The sequence below is a fragment of the Hemitrygon akajei genome, unplaced genomic scaffold (assembly GCF_048418815.1).
Source record: "Hemitrygon akajei unplaced genomic scaffold, sHemAka1.3 Scf000038, whole genome shotgun sequence".
Classification (NCBI taxonomy): Eukaryota; Metazoa; Chordata; class Chondrichthyes; order Myliobatiformes; family Dasyatidae; genus Hemitrygon; species Hemitrygon akajei.
The window spans coordinates 2,346,957-2,372,378 of record NW_027331924.1 but is presented as its reverse complement, the minus strand read 5'-3'; the positions used below and the strand labels follow the sequence as shown (position 1 = coordinate 2,372,378).

The 25,422-nt window shown below is 45.4% G+C and overlaps 2 protein-coding genes across 3 annotated transcripts in view; both read right to left on the bottom strand.

Annotated features, from left to right (window-relative positions):
• Positions 1-596: 596 nt before the first annotated feature.
• Positions 597-15,341, bottom strand: LOC140720217 (uncharacterized). Of its 2 annotated transcripts, none has more exons than XR_012097127.1 (3): positions 15,007-15,341; positions 13,352-13,587; positions 597-773 (listed from the first exon to the last, which is right to left on the bottom strand). XR_012097127.1 is itself a non-coding variant. In XM_073035103.1 (3 exons), exon 3 carries the CDS (start codon positions 11,372-11,374, stop codon positions 10,655-10,657), a length of 720 nt encoding a protein of 239 aa, XP_072891204.1. In that variant the 5' UTR covers positions 11,375-11,437; positions 13,352-13,587; positions 15,007-15,341; the 3' UTR covers positions 10,643-10,654. The 2 variants fall into 2 exon arrangements, 1 of the variants encoding a protein (XP_072891204.1); XM_073035103.1 differs by lacking the exon at positions 597-773 and adding an exon at positions 10,643-11,437.
• Positions 15,342-16,240: 899 nt separating this feature from the next.
• The window catches only part of LOC140720200 (uncharacterized), a 70,747-nt gene continuing 61,565 nt past the window's right edge, over positions 16,241-25,422 (bottom strand). Inside the window, exons 6-8 of the mRNA XM_073035086.1 lie at positions 24,175-24,306; positions 22,905-23,033; positions 16,241-16,245 (exon numbers count right to left, since the gene is read on the bottom strand). Coding sequence (XP_072891187.1) covers positions 16,241-16,245; positions 22,905-23,033; positions 24,175-24,306 — 266 coding nt within the window. The remainder of the gene's footprint in view (positions 16,246-22,904; positions 23,034-24,174; positions 24,307-25,422) is intronic.

The following is a 25,422-nucleotide window of genomic DNA, read 5'->3' as shown; positions in this document are numbered from 1 at the left end:
CGTCCCCTCGTGTTAGTTACTTCAAGCCTGGGAAAATGTCTCTGGCTATCCACATGGTCAAAGCCTCTCATCATCTTACACACCTCTATCAGGTCACCTCTCATCCTCCGTCGCTCCAAGAAGGAAAGGCCAAGTTCACTCAATCTATTCTCATAAGGCATGCTCTCCAATCCAAGAGCAATATCCTTGTAAATCTACTCTCCACTCTCTATAGTATCCACATCCTTCCTGTAGTGAGGCCACCAGAACTGAACACAGGACTCCTAAGTGGGGTCCAACTAAGCCCACAGCCCTGCCATGTTGGGGTACAATTACTTATGTACAGGTTAGGAGAAATATAGCTTCAACATCACCTCACAGCTCTTGAACTCAATCCCATGGTTGATGAAGGCCATCACACCAGACGCCTTCTTAACAACACTGCCAACCTCCACAGCAACTTTGAGTGTCGTATGGACATGGACCCCAAGATCTCTCTGACCCTCCACACTGCCGAGAGTCTCACCATTAATGATATATTCTGTGTTCAAATTTAACCTGCAGAAATGAATCTCTTCATCTGTGTTGAACTCCATCTGCCACTTCCCAGTTCTGCATCCGAGGCGAGGAAATGGATTGCTGAGCCTCTGGCTAGGATCATTATGTCCTCATTGTCCACGGGAATGGTACCGGAGGATTGGAGGGAGGCGAATGTTGTCCCCTTGTTCAAAAAGGGTAATAGGGATACTCCGGATAATTATAGACCATTGAGCCTTACATCTGTGGTGGGAAAGCTGTTGGAAAAGATACACAAAGATAGGATTTATTGGCATTGAGAGAATCATGGACTGATCAGTGACAGTCAGCATGGCTTTTGAAGGGCAGATCGTGTCTAACAAGCCTGATGGTGTTCTTTTAGGAGGTGACCAGGCATATAGATGAGGGTAGTGCAGTGGATGTAATCTACATGGATTTTAGTAATGCATTTGATAAGGTTCCACACGGTAGGCTTATTCAGAAAGTCAGAAGGCATGGGATCCAGGGATGTTTGACCAGGCGGATTCAGAATTGGCTTGCCTGCAGAAAGCAGAGAGTTGTGGTGGATGGAGTACATTTGGATTGTAGGGTTGTGACTAGTGGTGTCCCACAAGGATCAGTTCTGGGACCCCTACTTTTTGTGATTGTTATTAATGACCTGGATGTGGGGGTAGAAGGATGGGTTGGCAAGTTTGCAGAAGACACAAAGGTTGGTGGTGCTGTGGATAGTGTAGAGGATTGTCAAAGATTTCAGAGAGACATTGATAGGATGCAGGAGTGGGCTGAGAAGTGGCAGATAGAGTTCAAACTGGAGAAGTGTGAGGTGGTACACTTTGGAAGGACAAACTCCAAGGCAGAGTACAAAGTAAATGGCAAGATACTTGGAAGTGTGGAGGAGCAGAGGGATCTGGGGCTACATGTCCACAGATCCCTGAAAGTTGCCTCACAGGTAGAGTAGTTAAGAAAGCTTATGGGGTGTTCGCTTTCATAAGTCGAGGGACAGAGTTTAAGAGTCGCGATGTAATGATGCAGCTCTGTAAAACTCTGGTTGGGCCAAACTGTGTCCAGTTCTGCTTGCCTCAGTGTAAGAAGGATGTGGAAGCATTCGAAAGGGTACAGAGGAGATTTACCAGACTGCTGCCTGGTTTAGAGAGTATGGACTAAGGGAGCTAGGGCTTTACTCTCTGGAGAGAAGGAGGATGAGACGAGAAATGATAGAGGTATAGATATTAAGGGAAATAGATAGAGTAGTTAGCTAGCGCCTCTTCCCCAGGACACCACTGCTCAGTGCAAGAGAACAGGGCTTTAAGGTAAGGGGAGGGAAGTTCAAGGGGTATATTAGAGGAAATTTTATACTCAGAGAGTGGTTGGTGCGTGGAATGCACTGCCCGAGTCAGTGGTGGAGGCAGATACACTAGTGAAGTTTAAGAGACTGTTAGACAGGTATATGGAGGAATTTAAGCTCAGGGAGGCAGAGTTTAAGGGTCGGCACAATATTGTGGGCCGAAGGGGCTGTACTGTGATGTATTGTTCTATGTTCTATCTATTTCTCGCTGGAATCTCTCTTTTAATTTATTTTTTATTGAAGGCACGACACAGTACAGAAAACGTAATGCATTACATTTTCCTCCATTTTGCTTTTATACCTTACCCCTGAACACCACAACGTCATCAGTGGGGCCTTCTGGGAGTTGTAGTCATTGGACCTCGCTCGCTCCCTGTCAAAGCATGTTTCGTCAGCCACCACAGACGGCACCGAAACAGACCCACCGAGGCGCGAAGGGGAATCACACCCGTCCTTGTGGGCGCCGAGGCCGGCGACACCGACAGAAGCGAATCGCTGATCTCCGCCATGGCGATGGAGCGGAAGAGGAGGGGCTGATCATGGACCGATTTCCTCCAGCCTATCGTAGCTCAGACTTAACACTGACCCCTGCTGTCACTGGCTTCAGTGCCTGTCGCTCAAATGGGAACTCAGAGGGTGATCAGTGTATGTGAACGTCAGTCAGCCTTCCTGTCTTTATGAGTGTGGATTTGGATTTATAACGGGACAGGAAGCAAATTGGGAGAAATGTGAGTTTTTATGTGATGGTGCATCAGTCTCCGAGTTACATTATTAACAATAAAAGGGCAAAGGCCGTGGTGAGGAAGGAGGTGATTTACTGGAGGTTATATGGTGATAATATTGGAAGGGATATCAAACTTGGAATTGTTTGGGATATGATTTAGAAAATGGGGGGATTTGTGGGGATCATAATATTCCAGTGTTGATTAATGAGGGCAAAATGATTGTTACTGAAACAGGGAAGGTTGTGTTACTGGCTGGGTCATTTGCTGAGATTCATAATCAGGATAATTTAAGTGAAGAAGTTAAAAAATGTAGGGATATGTTTTTCAGTGAATACCCTGATGTGCTGGAAGTCAGCTGTAGCAATGATATTATCACTGATGGAGAGATTTCTTTGTATGAATTTAAGAAGTCTACTAATAATGCAGGTCAGGTGTCCCCAGGAAAGAGTAATATTTGAAATTGTAATTGTATATAATTCTCTTCTGTGAAAATCTCAAATGTTTCAATTGTGCATCTACTTTCCTCATGGAAAATGGAAATAGTCGTGCCTATTCTAAAACCTGGCAGATCCCCATTTGATGCTTCTAGTTAAGGGCCTATATCGTGAATGTCTCATTTATGTAAACTTAGGGAATATATGGTAATCAAGTGCTTGAGTTGTATTTTGGAAAGAGTGGTGATAAAGTGTTTTATTAGAGTGGGTTTTGGAAGTGTAAAATGACATTAGATTCAGTTTTAGGTTTGGAAGATGATATTCGGAAAGCACAATTAAATAAAGATGGAATAGCAGTATTTGTTGATACTGAAAATTGAAATGTTATGGAAGGAAGGACTTTTGATTAAATGATGGAAATTAGGAGTGAGTGGAGATTGGATAATTTTCTGAGTTTTTTTAATCTAGACTAACTGTGCAATTATGGGTCGGCATGTTATGTTTGTGTTTCTATGAGATAGAGAATGGTGTTACGTACCCGTGACACGTGACAGTGGTACCCTTGTCACGTGACTGGGGTTGAAGTTATACTGGACATGAGGTAATGGTGGAGTGATGTCATTTTCCCGCCAGTAGAGGTCATGTGACAGGTTTTTCTACAGGGTATAAAAGGAAGACCCACCCTGTCAGGTGGGGCAGTTCGTGGCTAGATTTGCCAAGATGACTTCATGTTACTGTGTGATTTAATGTGATGACGCAGTTTAGTTAAAAATGAAGTTTTATATAATGCCTAAAGTTTAAAAGGTCAGAGCCAACGGTTTCTTTGCTGATGGAGAGTGAAGTTTGGAAGATGGACATCGAGAAGAACCGATTTTCGACGGTGGATTGATTTCGACCTTGTTTGATCCTCATTCGGAAGGATTTCGTTGACTATTCTCGCTGTTGATCCCTGGGATGACCAGAAAGGGTTTGAGAATAGTGTGGAAGAGAGGTCAGTCACTTTAAGCCGTTATATTTAATAAAATTCGACGTGGGAGTTCGACGCTGGGAATCGAAGGACATCGACGTGGAAGAGAATTTAAATCGTTTTAAAAAGTCTCTCCTTTTAAAAGTACCGTGAGCTTTTGAACTGTCGGCATACCGTTCTAAAGAACTGTTTTCTTTCAGCATATCGCTTTAAAGAACTTTTTTTTCAATACCGCTTTAAAGACTGTTTGAGACTGCAACGCTATTAAGAACTGTTTGAACAGCTGCCAGCAGCTGGATTCGGGTCAATGTTTGAGTTTGTTTACTTTTGAGGGGGTTTGTTTCAGTGTTTAATAAACATGTTATTTGTTGTTAAACCCTTGCCTATCTCATCTATATTTATTGTTGCCTGAATACGTAACAATGGGATCCCACAAGGCAGTATTTGTAGCCCTTCATTCTTTAATATTATGATTAATGGTATTTTCTCTGAGGTGGGAATATGGGATACCCTGGGTAAATCACAATATGTAGCTTTATAGACTAGAGGTATTAATTGGAATTTACAAACAGTGGGCAGATTGATGAAGATTTTAAGCTTTCAGTCGTTAAAACACATTACGTGGTTTACAAACAGCATTAATAGACTTACACTTGATTTTATATTATATGATTAATGTCTTAAGGAAGTGTCAGTAGTAAGATTTCTCAGTATGTGGATGGATAATAAGCTGACATGAAAGCATCTATCAGTAAAATAATTGATAAATGTAAAAGAGCTTTAAATCTCCTCAGACATCTATGTGGGTATTCTTGGGTGCAACATGAAAATCTTTGTTGACCAATTATATATTTTTAATCTGATCTGTTCTTGATTACGTCTATGTGGCTTATGGATCAGCTTCATCCTCAAACTAAAAATGTTTGTATGTGATACAGTTACAGACTTTAAGATTGTGTTCTGGTACAGTAATGTTGTCTCCTGTTTTGGCTTTACTGATTGCAATGGGACAATTGCCCTCAAAGTAACAGAGGTTCAAGTTGATATCATCATTCTGGATTAATTTCAGAGAGCAAGGAAGTGATCATCCTGTTAAAGGTGTGCTGGAGGACGGTTGGGGACATCACAAGAAGAGTGTTTTTTGTTTTGGGTGGCTGGGTTCTTACCACGCTGGGAATACGGGTGTATTTGATGATACAATATGTCCCACTGTAGCTTTCACTGTAACCACACTTTGTTTTTTCCAACGACTTCAGTTGATTTTATGTTACACGATCGGATTCGGTTCTGCCTGAGAGTCTGTTGGTTCATCAGTATATTAATGAAAGTTATTATCATACAGTAACCATTTTTACAGATGAATCAAAAGATAAGTTAACTGGGGATGTTGGTGTGGCTGTTTTTCTGCCTGAATTGCAGGTAATGATAAAGAAATGACTTGTAAACATTTATCAGCATAGAAAGCAGAATTCTTTGCCAACAGTTTAGGCTTACATTGGTTGGAGGAAATTGGTCCTTATAATTTGCTCAGAATACATTTCAGTTTTGATGAGTCTTAAACAGGTCATTCTGGCAGTAGGTCAGATTGACTGTTGAAAACTCCTCAGATGGTATTTCATATATAAAGTTTGATTTATATGTCTGCACATTATGGGCCCTGCACATCACACTGTTGAGGGAAATGATGGGGTTGATTGTTTAGCACAAAAGATGTTAAATGTTAAGCTGTTGATATAGACCTTCCACTTAGCAAATTAGAAGCTAAAGGGTTGGTAGTGTTAAGAATGAGGGGCTTATGGCAAGACGTAGGATAATGGACATAAGGACAGACACCTTTACAGAATACATAAACCTGTTGGGTTTATAGAAGAAGGGCTTAAAACAAGAGAAGGAATGATATTGACATGACATAGAAATGCCCACACTATGCTTAATTATGCCTTGTATCTAATTGAAAAACTTCATTCTGTGTCGTGTACATTTTGACATTACGAAACTGTCGAAATACATACTATTTTAATGTGAAGCGTATAAGGCTGAAGAAAAATCAAATGCAGTCTTCAGTACAATCTTTGCAAGGGTAGATATTTTTCAGATAAAAACTTTATTAAATTATGGGACTGACTTTAAATTAATTCACAGTTCGAGCTGGAAAAGGCATGTAATAATTGTGTTAAACCTAAGGAAATGGCATATAAAGTAGCAAAGGTGAGTGGGATGTTGGATTATTGGGATGCTCTTAAAATCCAACAGAAGGCAACGAAAAAAGCCATAAGAATGGTCAAGACGAAATATAAGGGCAAACTGGCCAATAATATAAATAAGGATACTAAAAGTTTAGTTTTCAGTTACATGAAGAGTGAAAGGGAGATGGGAGTTGATACTGGGCCACTAGAAAATGATGCTGGTGAAGTAGTAACGGGGGACAAAGAAATGGCAGATGAACTTAATGAACAATCTTCACTGTCTTTTCCGGTCAGCACCGCCCCCAATTGTCCCATTTAACCTGTCTCATTACGGGTGGACTTTAGGACCCGGGGGCGCTCAGGACCCGCCGCCCGCAACTGGTGCTGAATCCCCGGTGTTTCTGTTCGGTTGACGGATGCGGTGAACGAGTTAAATTTAATCGATCGACAATTCTCATCTCGTGTTTATTTCACTCCATAGAACCATAGAACACTGCAGCACAGAAAACAGGCCATTTGGCGCTTCTAGTCTGTGTGGAAACTTTATTCCGCTCGTTCCATTGACCTGCACCCAGTCCATAACCCTCCAAACCTCTCCCATCCAGGTATCTATCCAATTTATTCTTAAAACTTAAGAGTGAGCACGCATTTATCACGTCAGATGGCAGTTCGTTCCACACTCCCACCACTCTCTGAGTGAAGAAGTTCCTCCTCATGTTCCCCCTAAACCTTTCTCCTTTCACCCTGAAGCCATGTCCTCCTGTTTTTATATTTCCTAATCTAAGTGGAAAGAACCTAATCGCATTTACTGTCGATACCCCTCATAATTTTGTAAACCTCTATCAAATCTCCCCTCATTCTTCTGTGCCTCAAGGAATAAAGTCTTAAACTGTTCAATCTTCCCCTGTGACTCAACTCCTGAACACCCGGCAACATCCTAGTAAATCTTCTCTGCACTATTTCAATCTTATTGATATCCTTCCTATAGTTAGATGACCAGAACTGCAAATAATACTCCAAATATTTCCTCACCAATGCCTTATACAACCTCACAATAACATCCCAACTCCTGTACTCAGTACCTTGATTTATGAATGCCAGGATGCCAAAAGCCTTCTTTACAACCCTGTCTACCTGTGACACCACTTTCAGGGAATTCTGTACCTGAACTCCCAGATCCCTTTGTTTCTCCGCACTCCTCAGTGCCCTACCATTTACTGTGTATGTCCTACCTTGGTTTGTCCTTCCTAAATGCAACACCTCAGGCTTGTCTGCATTAAATTCCATCTGCCATTTTCTGGCCCATTTTTCCAGTTGGTCCAGATCCCTCTGCAAGCTTTGAAAGCCTTCCTCGCTGTCCACAACGCCTCCAATCTTGGTGTCATCAGCAAAATTGCTGATCCAATTGACCACATCTATATCATTGATATAGACAGCAAATAACAATAGTCCCAGCACAGATCCCTGAGGCACACCACTAGTCACAGGCCTCCAGTCTGAGAAGCAATCATCCACTACCACTCTCTGTCTTCTCCCACACAGCCAATTCCAAATCCAGTTTACAACCTCTCCATGGATACCTAGTGTCTGAACCTTCTGAACTAACCTCCCATGTGGGACCTTGTCAAAGGCCTTACTAAAGTTCATGCAGACAACATCCACAGCCTTTCCTTCATCTACTTTCTTGGTAACCTCTTCGAAAAATTCTACAAGATTTGTTAAACACGATCTACCACACACAAAGCCATACTGACTATCCTTAATCAGCCATTGGCTGTCCAAATACTTGTATATCCGATCTCTCAGAACACCTTCCAATAACTGACCTACTACTGATGTCAGGCTCACTGGCCTGTAATTACCTGGTTTACTATTGGAGCCTTTTTTAAACAATGGAATAACAAGAGCTACCCTCCAATCCTCAGGCACTGCACCCGTGGCTGAGGACATTTTAAATATTTCTGTCAGGGCCCCTGCAATTTCTACTCTAGTCTCTCTCAGGGTCCGAGGAAATATCAAGTCAGGCCCGGGGGCTTTATCTACCTTTATTCGCTGTAAGGCAGCAAGCACCTCCTCCTCTTTAATCTACAAATGTTCCATGACACTACTGCTTGTTTCCCTTCCTTCCATATACACTATGCCAGTTTCCTGAGTAAATACTGATGCAAAAATACTGTTTAAGATCTCCCCCATCTCGTGAGGCTCCACACATAGACGACCACTCTGATCTTCTAGGGGACCAATTTTGTCCCTTACTATCCTTTTACGCTTAATATACTTGTAGAAACCCTTCGGGTTTACCTTCACATTATCTGCCAAAGCCACCTCATGTCTTTTTTCCTTCCTGATTTCCTTCTTTAGTATTTTCTTACATTTTCTATACTCTTCAAGTAACTCTTTTGTTCTTTGTTGCCTATACCTGCTATACACCTATCCCTTTTTCTTAACCAGATCACCAATATCACTTGAAAACCAAGGTTCATTATACCTGTTAACTTTGCCTTTAATCCTGGCAGGAACATGCAAACTCTGCACTCTCAAACTTTCGCCTTTGAAGGCCTTGCACTTACTGAACACATCCTCGCCAGAAAAAAACTTATCCCAATCCACTCTTCCTAGATCCTTTTTCATTTCCACAAAATTGGCCCTTCTCCAATTTAGAACCTCAACTTGAGGACCAGACCTATCCTGATCCATAATTAACTTGAAACTAATGACATTATGGTCACTGGACCCAAAATATCCGCCTACACATACTTCTGTCACCTGACTGTCTGGTTTCCTAATAGGAGATCAAGTATTGCATCCTCTCTAGTAGGTACCTCTATATATTGATTTAGAAAACTTTCCTGAAAACATTTCACAAACTCCAAGCCATCTAGCCTTTTTACAGTTTGGGAGTCCCAGTCAATATGAGGAAAGGTAAAATCCCCTACTATTACAACTTCCTGTTTCTTACATCGGTCTACTATCTTTATACAGATTTGCTCCTCCAATTCCCTCTGACTATTGGGCGGTCTATAATACACCCCTGTTAGTGTGGTCACACCTTTCCCGTTCCTCAGCTCCACCCATATGACCTCTGTAGTCAAGCCCTCCGGGCTGTCCTGTCTACGCACAGCTGTGATATTTTCCCTGACTAGTAATGCCACTCCTCCCCCTTTCATCCCTCCCCCTCTATCACGTCTGAAACAACAAATATTTCTATCATGTATAAACCTTAGGTGGGAGGTTATCTTTTTGTATTAATGTATTAAAAATAAATTATAAATTATACCAATGGAACCTCTTACTAAAGGATTCATATTCAAAACAGTATCCAACAAATCAGATTCTTGCATATATGGAAACTTAGATAATTATTTTTGTAAAAAATGTCTAACATGAAGATATTGCAGTAACTGTGTATGAGAGAGAGAATATTTGCTAATTAACTCTTCATGTCATCAATCGACCATCACAAAATAAAGGAAAATAAAAATAAATAAATGCAAAAAACAGATCCCCTTAATCACTAAAAATTAAACAACATTGGGAGGGAGATAGATAGATAGATACTTTATTCATCCCCATGGGGAAATTCAACTTTTTTTCCAATGTCGCATACACTTGTTGTAGCAAAACTAATTACATACAATACTTAACTCAGTAAAAAATATTATATGCATCTAAATCACTATCTCAAAAAGCATTAATAATAGCTTTTAAAAAGTTCTTAAGTCCTGGCGGTTGAATTGTAAAGCCTAATGGCATTGGCCTTTGTTAATGAAGATGGTCAATTCTGCTTTGATATGTGCCAATGAGTGTTTAATTCAATTTAAAATTGTTCACTGTTACTATTTAACAAAGGAGAGACTGTAGTGGTGTGGCTACACTCAGCGCAGCAATAAACGACACGGAGTCGATAAGCTGCAGTTGCAAAAGAGGTTTATTCAAACCGCGGCCTCGCTTTAAAGCCTTCCTGATCCCGCCTTGCCCGGGCGGGAACGCTGTAGGGGGCACATATTCACAGTCCCTTCCCGCGCGCGGGAATGCTGTAGGGGGCGCGTATTCACAGTCCCGTCCCGGGCGGGAACGCTGTAGGGGGCGCGTATTCACAGTCCCGTCCCGGGCGGGAATGCTGTAGGGGGCGCGTATTCACAGTCCCATCCCACGCGCGGATGCTGTAGGGGGCGCGTATTCACAGTCCCGTCCCACGCGCGGATGCTGTAGGGGGCGCGTATTCACAGTCCCGTCCCACGCGCGGATGCTGTAGGGGGCGCGTATTCACAGTCCCGTCCCGCGCGCGGATGCTGCAGGGGGCGCGTATTCACAGTCCCGTCCCACGCGCGGATGCTGTAGGGGGCGCGTATTCACAGTCCCGTCCCACGCGCGGATGCTGTAGGGGGCGCGTATTCACAGTCCCGTCCCGCGCGCGGATGCTGTAGGGGGCGCGTATTCACAGTCCCGTCCCACGCGCGGATGCTGTAGGGGGCGCGTATTCACAGTCCCGTCCCACGCGGGAATGCTGTAGGCGGCGCGTATTCACAGTCCCGTCCCACGCGCGGGCTTTTCCCCAGCAGGCTTGGCGCCCTTTTTGGGACCGGCCTCAATGCACCACTTTGTGAGCAGGTTCGAGTGCGCTGGGAAGTGGGTCGCCACATACCCCACCCCCCAGAACCGGCGATACACCCCCCAATGTCCACAGTCTGGGCCGGACCCTGTTTGGGAGGTCTGCCTCTGCGCCGCGATGCCGGAATCTCGACCAGCTGCGCCACGTCCACATGGGCCGGTTTGAGTTGGTCCACCGAGAAAACCTCCTCTCTCCCCCCAATGTCCAGCACGAACGTGGACCCGTTGTTCCTGATCACATTAAACGGCCCCTTGTCGGGCCGCAGTAGCGGTGCCCGATGTCCGCCCTGTCGTACAAAAACAAACTTACAGTTTCGCAGGTCTTTGGGTACGCAGGTCGGGTTCTGCCCATGCTGCGAAGCGGGTATGGGGGCCAGGTTGCCGAGCCTCTCGCGTAGTCTGCTCAGGACTGCTGCGGGTTCTTCCTCTTGCCCCCTTGGGGCTGGTATGAACTCCCCTGGGACGACAAGGGGCGTGCCGTACACCAACTCAACCGACGAGGTGCGCAGATCTTCTCTGAGCGCCGTGTGGATTCCAAGCAGGACCCAGGGAAGCTCGTCTGCCCAATTAGGCCCTTTGAGGCGGGCCATGAGAGCCCCTGTCTGAGGAGTCAAGGGCCAGGGGTCTCTCTGCTCTCGGTCCAGCGTAAAACCCTTGGGGAGACATTAGATGTCCATCCACTTTCGTCGAGTCAAACCACAGGAAAGGTTCGTGTCGGCCACCCGACTGCGCCTGAGGCCCAGCGGCCTTTCCCCGATCCCCGGGGCCCCGCTGCCCGAGTCTCCCCCGATCCCCAGCGCTGCTCGAGTCTCCCATCCCCGATCCCCGGGGCCCCGCTGCCCGAGTCTCCCCCCGATCCCCGGGGCCCCGCTGCCCGAGTCTCCCCCCGATCCCCGGGGCCCGGCTGCCCGAGTCTCCCCCCGATCCCCGGGGCCGCGCCGCCCGAGTCTCCACCCGATCCCCGGGGCCCGGCTGCCCGAGTCTCCCCCCGATCCCCGGGGCCGCGCTGCCCGAGTCTCCCCCCGATCCCCGGGGCCGCGCTGCCCGAGTCTCCCCCCGATCCCCGGGGCCGCGCTGCCCGAGTCTCCCCCCGATCCCCGGGGCCCCGCTGCCCTGTAGATCAACACAGTCCAAGATCACCCCATGAATACAACAGCAACTAGATAATGCTGAGGCTTTATAAGACACGAGTCAGGCCGCACTTGGAGTATTGTCAACAGTGTTGGGCCCCACATCTCAGACAGGATGTGTTGTCATTGGAAAGAGTCCAGAGGAGGTTCAGAAAGATGATTTTGGGAATGAAGAGCACTTGGCAGCTTTGAACCTGTGCTCACTGGAATTCTGAAAAATGCGGGGCATCTCATTGAAACCTACCGAATGTTGAAAGGACTGGATAAGGTGGATGTGGAGAAGGTATTTCCTGTGGTGGGGCACAGCCACAAAGTCGAGGGGCCACCTTTACAAACAGAGGTAAGTAGCTTATTTTTTTATTAGCCAAGGTGTATTGGATCTGTGGAATGCTCTGCCACAGACTGCGGTGGAGGCCGAGTGTGTGGGTATATTCAAGGCGGAAGTTGGTCGTTTCCTGATCAGTCAGGGTATCAAAGGATATGGCAGGAGGTCAGATATCTGGAATTGAGTGCGATCTGGGATCAGCCATGATGGAAAGGTGGCTGACTCAATGGGCTGAATGGCCTAATTCTGTTCCTATGCCTTATGGACTTATGAACAGAAGCCCCCTCAATCATGATGAATCTCCTCTGCACTCTTCCAGCACAAAACATCCTTTGTACAGAATGCTAAGCGGAACTGAATGCAACTTTTCAAGAACGTTGTCAAGTCAGGCAGCATCTGTTGAGGGGAATAGAGTCGATGGTAGGGACAGAACCCCTCCCTTACGGCACTAACACAGGCCCTTCGGCCCAACCTTTCCATGCTGTCCTCCTGTCCTTTTAAACTAATCCCTCTGCCTGTCTTTGACACAGAACACAGAAATCTACAGCACATTACAGGCTCTTCAGCCCACAATGTTGTGCCGACCATGTAACCTACTCTAGAGACTGCCTAGGATATCCTGATCGTATATCCCTCTATGTTTCTAAGCTCCATGAACCTATCTAAGAGTCTCTGAAAATATCCTATTGTATCCACCTCCACCATCGCTGCAGGCAGTGCATTCCATGCACCCACCACTCTCTGTGTAAGAAACTTACCCCTGAGATTCCCTCGGTACCGACTTCCAAGCAGCTTAAAACTACGTCCCCTCGTGTTAGTCACTTCAAGCCTGGGAAAATGCCTCTGGTTATCCACATGGTCAAAGCCTCTCATCATCTTATTACAATTACTTATGTACAGGTTGGGAGAAATATAGCTTCAACATCACCTCACAGCTCTTGAACTCAATCCCACGGTTGATGAAGGCCATCACACCAGACGCCTTCCTAACAACACTGCCAACTTCCACAGCAGCTTTGAATGTCGTATGGACATGGACCCCAAGATCTCTCTGACCCTCCACACTGCCAAGAGTCTTACCATTAATATTTTATTCTGTGTTTAAACTTCACCTGCAGAAATGAACCTCTTCATCTGTGTTGAACTCCCTCTGCCACTTCCCAGTTCTGCATCCGAGGCGAGGAAATAGATTGCTGAGCCTCTGGCTAGGATCATTATGTCCTCATTGTCCACGGGAATGGTACCGGAGGATTGGAGGGAGGCGGATGTTGTCCCCTTGTTCAAAAAGGGTCGTAGGGATAGTCTGGATAATTATAGACCATTGATCCTTACATCTGTGGTGGGAAAGCTGTTGGAAAAGATTCACAAAGATAGGATTTATTGGCATTTAGAGAATCATGGTCTGATCAGTGACAGTCAACATGGCTTTCTGAAGGGCAGATCGTGTCTAACAAGCCTGATGGAGTTCTTTTAGGAGGTGACCAGGTATATAGATAAGGGTAGTGCAGTGGATGTAATCCACATGGATTTTAGTAATGCATTTGATAAGGTTCCACACGGTAGGCTTAATCAGAAAGTCAGAAGGCATGGGATCCGGGGATGTTTGACCAGGTGGATTCAGAATTGGCTTGCCTGCTGAAAGCAGAGAGTTGTGGTGGAGGGAGTACATTTGGATTGGAGGGTTGTGACTAGTGGTGTCCCACAAGGATCAGTTCTGGGACCCCTACTTTTCGAGATTTTTATTAACGACCTGGATGTGGGGGTAGAAGGATGGGTTGGCAAGTTTTCAGAAGACACAAAGGTTGGTGGTGTTGTGGATAGTGCAGAGGATTTTCAAAGATTGCAGAGAGACATTGATAGGATGCAGGAGTGGGCTGAGAAGTGGCAGATACAGTTCAACTTGGAGAAGTGTGAGGTGGTACACTTTGGAAGGACAAACTCCAAGGCAGAGTACAAAGTAAATGGCAGGATACTTCGAAGTGTGGAGGAGCAGAGGGATCTGGGGCTACATGTCCACAGATCCCTGAAAGTTGCCTCACAGGTAGACAGAGTATTTAAGAAAGCTTATGGGGTCTTAGCTTTCATAAGTCGAGGGATAGAGTTTAAGAGACGCGATGTAATGATGAAGCTCTATAAAACTCTGGTTGGGCCACACTTGGAGTACTCTGTCCAGTTCTGGTCACCTCACCATAAGAAGGATCTGGAAGCACTGGAAAGGGTACAGAGGAGTTTTACCAGAATGCTGCCTGATTTAGAGAGCATGGATTATGATCAGAGATTAAGGGAGCTAGGGCTTTACTCTCCGAAGAGAAGGAGGATGAGAGGAGAAATGATAGAGATATAGTTGATATTAAGGGGAATAGATAGATAGCCAGCGCCTCTTCCACAGTGTACCACTGCTCAATACAAGAGGACATGGCTATAAGGTAAGGGGAGGGAAGTTCAAGGAGGATATTATAGGAAGATTTTATACTCAGAGAGTGGTTGGTGTGTGGAATGCACTGCCCGAGTCAGTGGTGGAGGAAAATACACTAGTGAAGTTTAAGAGACTGTTAGACAGGTATATGGAGGAATTTAAGCTTAGGGAGGCAGAGTTTAAGGGTCGGCACAACATTGTGGGCCGAAGGGCCTGTACTGTGCTGTATTGTCCTATGTTCTATCTATTCCTCGCTGGAATCTCTTTTAATTTAATTTTTCATTGAAGGCACGACACAGTACAGAAAACGTAATGCATTACATTTTCCTCCATTTTGTTTTTATACCTTACCCCTGAACACCACAACGTCATCAATGGGGCCTTCTGGGAGTTGTAGTCATTATCCTCGCTCGCTCCCTGTCTAAGCATGTTTCGTCAGCCACCACAGACGTCACTGAAACAGACCCACCGAGGCGCGAAGGGGAATCACACCCGTCCTTGTGGGCGCCGAGGCCGGCGACACCGACAGAAGCGAATCGCTGATCTCCGCCATGGCGATGGAGCGGAAGAGGAGGGGCTGCTCATGGGCCGATTTCCTCCAGCCTATCGTAGCTCAGACATAACACTGACCCCTGCTTTCATTGGCTGTGGTGACTGTCGCTCAAATGGGAACTCAGCGGGTGATTGGTTTATGTGAACGTCAGTCAGCCTTCCTGGCTCTATGAGTTTGGATTTGGATTTATAACGGGACAGGAAGCAAATTGGGAGAAATGTGAGTTTTTATGTGATGATACATCAGTCTCCGAGTTACGTTATTAACAATAAAAGGGCAAAGGCCGTGGTGAGGAAGTAGGTGATTTACTGGAGATTATATGGAGATAATATTGGAAGGGATATCAAACTTGGAATTGTTTGGGATATGATTTAGAAAATGGGTTGATTTGTGGGGATCATAATATTCCCAATTGATTAATGTTCTCATTGATTAATGAGGGCAAAATGATTGCTACTGAAACAGGGAAGGTTGTGTTCCTGGCTGGGTCATTTGCTGAGATTCATAATCAGGATAATATAAGTGAAGAAGTTAAACAATGTAGGGATATGTTTTTCAGTGAATACCCTGATGTGCTGGAAGTCAGCTATAGCAATGATAGTATCACTGATGGAGAGATTTCTTTGTATGAATTTTAGAAGTCTATTAATAATGCAGGTCAGGTGTCCCCAGGAAAGAGTGATATTTGAAATTGTAATTGTATATAATTCTCTTTTGTGAAAATATTAAGTGTTTGAATTGTGCATCTACTTTCCTCATGGAAAATGGAAATAGTAGTTCCTATTCTAAAACGTGGCAGATCCCCATTTGATCCTTCTAGTTAAGGGCCTATATCGTGAATGTCTAATTTATGTAAACTTATGGAATGTATGGTAATCAAGTGCTTGAGTTATATTTTGGAAAGAGTGATGATAAAGTGTTTTATTAGAGTGGATTTTGGAAGGGTGAAATGACATTAGATTCAGTTTTAGGTTTGGAAGATGATATTCGGAAAGCATAATTAAATGGAAATATTGTTATAGCAGTATTTCCTCATACTGAAAAGGGAAATGATATGGAAGAGAGGACTTCTGATTAAATTAGGAGTGAGGGGGCATTGTATAATTTTTGAGATTTTTTTATTTGGACGGACTGTGCAAGTACGGGTCAGCATGTTATGTTTGTGTTTCTATGAGATAGAGAATGGGATCCCACAAGGCAGTATTTGTAGCCCTTCATTATTTAATATTATAATTAATGATATTTTCTCTGAGATGGGAAAATGGGATACCCTGGGTAAATCACAATATACAGATGATGTAGCTTTGTAGATTAGAGGTATTAATTGCAATTTACAATAGGTCAAACAGTGGGCAGATTGATGAGAATTTTAAGCTTTCAGTCGTTAAAACACATTACGTGGTGGAAGTGTCTTGAGGAATATCTTGAGGAAGTGTCAGTGGTAAGATTTCTCAGTATGTGGATGGATAATAAGCTGACATGGAAGCACCTATCAGTAAAATAATTGATAAATGTAAAGGAGCTTTAAATCTCCTCAGACATCTATGTGGGTATTCTTGGGTGCAACATGAAAATCTTGTTTGACCAATTATATTTGTTTAATTGGATCTGTTCTTGATTATGTTCTGGTGCAGTAATGTTGTCTCCTGTTTTGGCTTTACTGATTGCAATGGGACAATTGCCCTCAAAGTAACAGAGGTTCGAGTTGATGTCAACATACTGGATTAATTAGCGGGGGCAAGGTAATGATCATCCTGTTAAAGGTGTGCTGGAGGACGGTTGGGGACATCACAAGAAGAGTGTTTTTTGTTGTGGGTGGCTGGGTTCTTATCACGCTGGGAATATGGGTGTATTTGATGATACAATCTGATGATGTCCCACTGTAGCTTTCTCTGTAATCCCACCTGGTTTTTTCCAATGACTTCAGTTGATTTTAGGTTACACGATCGGATTCGGTTCTGCCTGAGAGTCTGTTGGTTCATCAGTATATTACTGAAATTTATTATCATACAGTAACCATTTTTACAGATGAATCAAAAGATAAGTTAACTGGGGATGTTGGTGTGGCTGTTTTTGTGTGACTGAATTGCAGGTAATGATAAAGAAATGACTTATAGTCATTTATCAGCATAGAAAGCAGAATTCTTTGCCAACAGTTTTGGCTTACAGTGGGTGGAGGAAATTGGTCCTAATAATTTGCTCAGAATACATTTCGGTTTTGATGATTCTTAAACAGGTCATTCTGGCAGTGGGTCAGATTGACTGTTGGAAACTTGTCAAACGGTATTTCATATATAAAGTTTGATTTATATGTCTGTACATTATGGGCCCTGCACACCACACTGTTGAGGGAAATGATGGGGTTGACTGTTTAGCAACAAAAGCTGTTAAATGTTAAGCTGTGGATATAGACCTTCCACTTAGCAAATTGGAAGCTAAAGTGTTAGTAGTGTTAAGAATTAGGAGCTTATGGCAAGACGTAGGATAATGGACATAAGGACAGACACCTTTACAGAATACATAAACCTGTTGGGTTTATAGAAGAAGGGCTTAAAACAAGGGAAGGAATGATATTGACATGACATAGAATGTCCACACTATGTCCAAACTATGCTTAATTATGCCTTGTAACTAATTGGAAAACTTCATTCTGTGTCGTGTACATTTTGTCATTATGAAACTGTCGAAACACATACTATTTCAATGTGAAGCATATAAGGCTGAAGAAAAATCAAATGCAGTCTTCAGTACAATCTTTGCGAGGGTAGATAGTTTTCAGATAAAAACTTTATTAAATTATGGGACTGACTTTAAATTAATTCACAGTTTGAGCTGGAAAAGGCATGTAATAATTGTGTTAAACCTAAGGAAATGACATATAGGGTAGCAAAGGTGAGTGGGATGTTGGATTATTGAGATGCTCTTAAAATCCAACAAAAGACAACGAAAAAAGGCATAACAATGGTCAAGACGAAATATGAGGGCAAACTGGCCAATAATATAAATCAGGATACTAAAAGTTTAGTTTTCAGTTACATGAAGAGTGATAGGGAGATGGGAGTTGATACTGGACCACTGGAAAATGATGCTAGTGAAGTAGTAATGTGGGACAAAGAAATGGCAGATGAACTTAATGAACAATCTTCACTGTCTTTTCCGGTCAGCACCGCCCCCACTTGTCCCATTTAACTTGTCTCATTACGGGTGGACTTTAGGAGCCTGGGGAGCTCAGGATCCGCCGCCCGCAGCTGCTGCTGAATCCCCGGTGTTACTGTTCTGTTGCCGGATGCAGTGAACGAGTTAAAATTAATCGATCGATAATTCTCATGTTGTGTTTATTTCACTCCATAGAACCATAGAACACTACAGCACAGATAACAGGCCGTTTGGCGCTTCTAGTCTGTGCAGAAACTTTATTCCGCTCGTCCCATTGACCTGCACCCAGTCCGTAACCCTTCGAACCTCTCCCATCCATATATCTATCCAATTTATTCTTAAAACTTAAGAGTGAGCCTGCATTTACCATGTCAGATGGCAGCTAGTTCCACACTCACACCACTCTCTGAGTGAAGAAGTTTCCGCTAATATTCCCCAAACCTTTCCCCTTTCACCCTAAAGCCATGTCCTCCCGTTTTTATCTTTCCTAATCTAATCAGTAGATTAGATTTCCTAATCTACTGTCTATACACCTCATAATTTTGTAAACCTCTATCAAATCCGCCCCTCATTCTTCTACACCCAAGGAATAAAGTCCTAACCTGTTCAATCTTTCCCTGTAACTCAACTCCTGAAGACCTGGCAACATCCTAGTAAATCTTCTCTGCACTCTTTCAATCTTACTGATTGATTCCTATAGTTAGGTGACCAGAACTGCAAATAATACTCCAAATTTGTCCTCACCAATGCCTTATACAACCTCAGCATAACATCCCAACTCCTGTACTCAGTACTTTGATTTATGAATGCCAGGATGCCAAAGGCCTTCTTTACAACCCTGTCTATCTGTGACGCCAATTTCAGGGAATTATGAACCTGAACTCCCCGATCCCTTTGTTTCTCCGCACTCCTCCCTGCCCTACCATTTACTGTGTATGTCCTACCTTGGTTTGTCCTTCCAAAATGCAACACCTCATGCTTGTCTGCATTAAATTCCATCTGTCATTTTCTGGCCCATTTTTCCAGTTGGTCCAGCTCCCTCTGCAAGCTTTGAAAGCCTTCCTCGCTGTCCACAACGCCTCCAATCTTGGTGTCATCAGCAAAATTGCTGATCCAATTGACCACATCTATATCATTGATATAGACAACAAACAACCATAGTCCCAGCACAGATCCCTGAGGCACACCACTAGTCACAGGCCTCCAGTCTGAGAAGCAATCATCCACTACCACTCTCTGTCTTCTCCCACACAGCCAATTTCAAATCCAGTTTACAACCTCTCCATGGATACCTAGTGTCTGAACCTTCTGAAGTAACCTCCCATGTGGGACCTTGTCAAAGGCCTTACTAAATTTCATGTAGGCAACATCCACAGCCTTTCCTTCATCTACTTTCTTGGAAACCTTCTCGAAAAATTCTACAATATTTGTTAAACACGATCTACCACGCACAAAGCCATACTGACTATCCTTAATCAGCCTTTGGCTGTCCAAATACTTGTATATCCGATCTCACATAACACCTTCCAAAAATTTACCTACTACTGATGTCAGGCTCACTGGCCTGTAATTACCTGGTTTACTATTGGAGCCTTTTTTAAACAACGGAATAACAAGAGCTACCCTCCAATCCTCCAGCACTGCACCCGTGGCTGAGAACATTGTAAATATTTCTATCAGGGCCCCGCAATTTCTACACTAGTCTCTCTCAGGGTGCGAGAAATTATCAAGTCAGGCCTGAGGGATTTATCTACCTTTATGCGCTGTAAGGCAGCAAGCACCTCCTCCTCTTTAATCTACAAATGTTCCATGACACTACTGCTTGTTTCCCTTCCTTCCATATACACTGTGCCAGTTTCCTGAGTAAATACTAATGCAAAAAAACTGTTTCAGATCTCCCCCATCTCGTAAGGCTCCACACATTGACGACCACTCTGATCTTCTAGGGGACCAATTTTGTCCCTTACTATCCTTTTACTCTTAATATACTTGTAGAAACCCTTCGGGTTTTCCTTCACATTATCTGCCAAAGCCACCTCATGTCTTCTTGTTGCCTTCCTGATTTCCTTCTTTAGTATTTTCTTACGTTTTCTATACTCTTTAAGTAACTCATTTGCTCTTTGTTGCCTTTACCTGCTGTACACTTCTCTCTTTTTCTTAACCAGATCACCAATATCCCTTGAAAACCAAGGTTCCCTATGCCTGTTAACTTTGCCTTTAACCCTGGCAGGAACATGCAAACTCTGCACTCTCAAAATTTCACATTTGGAGGCCTTCCACTTACTGAACACATCCTTGTCAGGAAAAAAAACTTATCCCAATCCACTCTTCCTAGACCCTTTTTCATTTCCACAAAATTGACCCTTCTCCAATTTAGAACCTCAACTCGAGGACCAGACCCATCCTTAATCATAATTAACTTGAAGCTAATGACATTATGGTCACTGGACCCAAAATGTTCGCCCACACATACTTCTGTCACCTGACTCTCTGGTTTCCTAATAGGAGATCAAGTATTGCATCCTCTCTCGTAGGTACCTCTATATATTGATTTAGAAAACTTTCCTGAAAACATTTGACAAACTCCAAGCCATCTAGCCCTTTTAATTTTTAGTGATTAAGGGGATCTTTATTTTTGCATTTATTTATTTTTATTTTCATTTATTTTGTGATGGTCGTTTGAAGACTATTTTAGAGTTAATTAGCAAATATTCTCTCTCTCATACACACATACTGCAATATCTTCAGGTCAGACATTTTTTACAAAAATAATTATCTAAGTTTCCATATATGCAAGAATCTGATTTTTTTGGATACTATTTTGAATATGAATCTTTTACCGTTTGGGAGTCCCAGTCAATATGTGGAAAGTTAAAATCCCCTACTATTACAACTTCCTGTTTCTTACATCGGTCTACTATCTTTATACAGGTTTGCTCCTCCAATTCTCTCTGACTATTGGGCGGTCTGTAATACACCCCAATTAGTATGGTCACGCCTTTCCCGTTCCCCAGCTCCACCCATATGGCCTCTGTAGACAAGCCCTCCGGGCTGTCCTGCCTACGCACAGCTGTGATATTTTCCCTGACTAGTAATGCCACTCCCCCCCCTTTCATCCCTCCCCCTCTATCACGTCTGAAACAACTAATATTTCTATCATGTATAAACCTTAGGTGGGAGGTTAACTTTTTGTATTAATGTATTAAAAATAAATTATAAATTCTACCAATGGAACCTCTTACTAAAAGATTCATATTCAAAATAGTATCCAACAAATCAGATTCTTGCATATATGGAAACTTAGATAATTATTTTTGTAAAAAATGTCTGACCTGAAGATATTGCAGTATGTGTGTATGAGAGAGAGAATATTTGCTAATTAACTCTAAAAAAGTCTTCAATCGACCATCACAAAATAAATGAAAATAAAAATAAATAAATGCAAAAATACAGATCCCCTTAATCACTAAAAATTAAACAACATTGGGAGAGAGAACTTAATATGACCTTTGATAATGAAGATGGTCAATTCTTCTTTAATATGTGCCAATCAGTGTTTAATTCAATTTAAAATTGTTCACTGTTACTATTTAACAAAGGAGAGACTATCCAAAATATGTCCTAACATAGACAATTATTGCGATAGGTGTAAAACTGAAGTAGCCACTTTTTCACATATGTTCATGTTCTTCATTATTTTCTTTTGGAAATCTTTGTTTTCTACAATTTCTAAAGTTCTGAAAATTAATTTACAACCTAATGTACAAACCTTTGATTTCTGTCTATACATGCAGTCCTCGCATGACCTTTATCCTCCTCCACCTCACTATCTGCTCTAACACTCTGGTTCCCCTCCCTCCGCAAATCTTTTTTACCCCCCCCCCCCCCAAGCAGCACTAGCAAATCTACCCGCAAGGATGTTAGTTCCCTGCAGTTCAGGGGCAAACCGTCCCGTCGGGACAGGCCCCACCTTCCCGGGAACAAAGCCCAATTGTCCAGAAACATGAAGCCCTCCCTCCTGCACCATCTCCTTAGCCACGTATTTAGCTGCACTCTCCGCACATTTATATTTACAGGGACTTTACTCCTGACGCCGGTCCCGGGACCCGACCCGTTTACAGACCCGGAGCGGAACCGGAGCAGATTCTCAGCCATTGGTTTCCATACCGAGGCCAGAAGAAAGGATAAAGTTTCCCCGTGAATTTATTCCCAGTGAAGGTGTGGAGATGGGACTTGGTCTCCGCGTTGTAAAATGAAACTGTCCCGGACTCGTAACTGAGATAAACTCCCACCCTCCCGGGGATAAAACCGGCAGCGAGACGGGACTCGGGGGAGGGGAGATCACCGTCCACGTCACAATCCCGATGTAACACGACACCATCCCGCCCGATGACCCAGAATCCGGTCTCCGGACTCAGACTGACCCGTCCCTTCCTCTCCACAGACTCTGCGGCGACTCCCAGACACCAGTCCCGATTCCCCATCACCTCCACCTCCCAGTAATGTCTCCCCGAAGTGAATCCCTCCGATCCCAGCACACATTCCCAGAATGTGAATCTCTTCCCGGTGTCAGGGAGATCCCTCTCGGTCCGGGTCCATCTCACACTCTTCCAATCCTCAGACACCTCGAGATACGGATTCGCCGTTTCCACATCCAGGGTGACAGAGACTGGGGGGAGAAACAGAGAATTAGAGAGTCCCCGGGGATCGGGGGGAGACTCGGGCAGCGAGGCCCCGGTGATCGGGGGGAGACTCGGGCAGCGCGGCCCCGGGGATGGGGGGAGACTCGGGCAGCGGGGCCCCGGGGGATCGGGGGAAGACTCGGGCAGCGCGGCCCCGGGGATCGGGGGGAGACTCGGACAGCGCGGACCCGGGGATCGGGGGGAGACTCGGACAACGGGGCACCGGGGATCGGGGGGAGACTCGGGCAGCGCGGACCCGGGGATCGGGGGGAGACTCGGACAGCGCGGCCCCGGGGATCGGGGGGAGACTCGGACAGCGCGGACCCGGGGATCGGGGGGAGACTCGGGCAGCGCGGACCCGGGGATCGGGGGGAGACTCGGACAGCGCGGCCCCGGGGATCGGGGGGGAGACTCGGGCAGCGCGGCCCCGGGGATCGGGGGGAGACTCGGGCAGCGGGGACCCGGGGATCGGGGGGAGACTCGGGCAGCGGGGACCCGGGGATCGGGGGGAGACTCGGACAGCGCGGCCCCTGGGATCGGGGGGAGATTCGGACAGCGCGGCCCCGAGGATCGGGGGGAGACTCGGACAGCGCGGCCCCGGGGATCGGGGGGAGACTCGGGCAGCGCGGCCCCGGGGATCGGGGGGAGACTCGGACAGTGCGGCCCCGGGGATCGGGGGGAGACTCGGACAGTGCGGCCCCGGGGATCGGGGGGAGACTCGGACAGCGCGGCCCCGGGGATCGGGGGGAGACTCGGGCAGCGGGGATCGGGGAGAGACTCGGACAGCGCGGCCCCGGGGATCGGGGGGAGACTCGGACAGCGCGGCCCCCGGGGATCGGGGGGAGACTCGGACAGCGCGGCCCCGGGGATCGGGGGGAGACTCGGGCAGCGCGGCCCCGGGGATCGGGGGGAGACTCGGGCAGCGCGGCCCCGGGGATCGGGGGGAGACTCGGGCAGCGCGGCCCCGGGGATCGGGGGGAGACTCGGGCAGCGCGGCCCCGGGGATCGGGGGGAGACTCGGGCAGCGCGGCCCCGGGGATCGGGGGGGGGGGAGACTCGGGCAGCGGAGCCCCGGGACCGAGGGAAAGGCCGCTGGGCCTCAGGCGCGGTCGGGTGGCCGACACGAACCTTTGACTCGACAGAAGCAGATGTTTCCACAAGGGTTTTCCGCTGGACAGGGGAAACATCCTCCCTCACTCCTGCCTGTTGACCCCTGAAAGAATTTTGTGTTTCCATGAGATCTCCTCTCATTCTCCGAAACTGGGAACAGAGAACATAGAGCAGTACAGCACAGGAACAGGCCCGTCATACAATGTTCACATTCATTTGTGAGTGTGAAGTGGGGGAGTGTGATGGTTTGAGACAGTAAAGGAGGTGATAATGGGAACCAGTAGGGGAGAGATGAATGGCAGATTGAACCAGGAGGGGGAGGGGTGGAAATCCAGTGGGTGAACTGTGTGTGTAGACGTAATGAGAAGCTGGAGGGGGCAAAGATGGGAGATGAGGATGGCTTTGTCCCCTTTCCCAGAACCCCATCCCTCGCAGCCCCTCATTAGTACAGGGGATGAATTTGCAGGAACCCTTAAGCAACACAGGTCCCGATGAAGTGTTTCAGTCTAAACCGTGGACTGTTTATTCTTTTCCATAGAAACTTCCCGGCCTGCTGTTCCCCCAACAATTTGTGTGTGTTACTCTGCTTTAAATATACTCAATTATTTGGCCTCCACAGCTGCCTGTGGCAGATTCACTATCCTGTGGATAAAGGAATTCCTCCTCATCTATGTCCTAAATGGTCATCCCTATAGTCGGAGGCTGTGCTTACCGTTCTCGACCCACCCACATCCTCCCAACATCAACGCTCTCCAGACATGAGTCAGAGAGATCTGGCGAGACCCTTCATCAGGACCTGTGTAACTTGCATTACCAGCATCTGCAGATTTTCTCCTGTTTGATTTTTAAAGCAGAAGTTAATAAGTAAACTTCTTGATCAGTCAGAGTCTCAAAAGTTATGGGGAGGAGGCAGGAGAATAGGGTTGAGAGGGATAATAAATCAGCCATTCTTCTAAACTCGCGTGAGTACAGGCCCGGAACCATCAAACACTCCTCATATGTTAACTCTTTCATTCCCGGAATCATTCTTGTGAATCTTCTGGACCCCCTCCAATGCCAGCACATGTTTTCCGATAGAAGGGACCCAAAACTGCTCACAATACTCCAAGTGTGGTCTGACCAATGCCTTATTAAAACCTCAGAATTACATCCTTGCTCTTGTAGTCTAATCCTCTCGAAATGAAAGCAAACATTGAGTTTGCCAATCTTACCACTGACACAAACTGCAAGTTAACCTTCAGGGAATCCTGCACAACGACACCCATG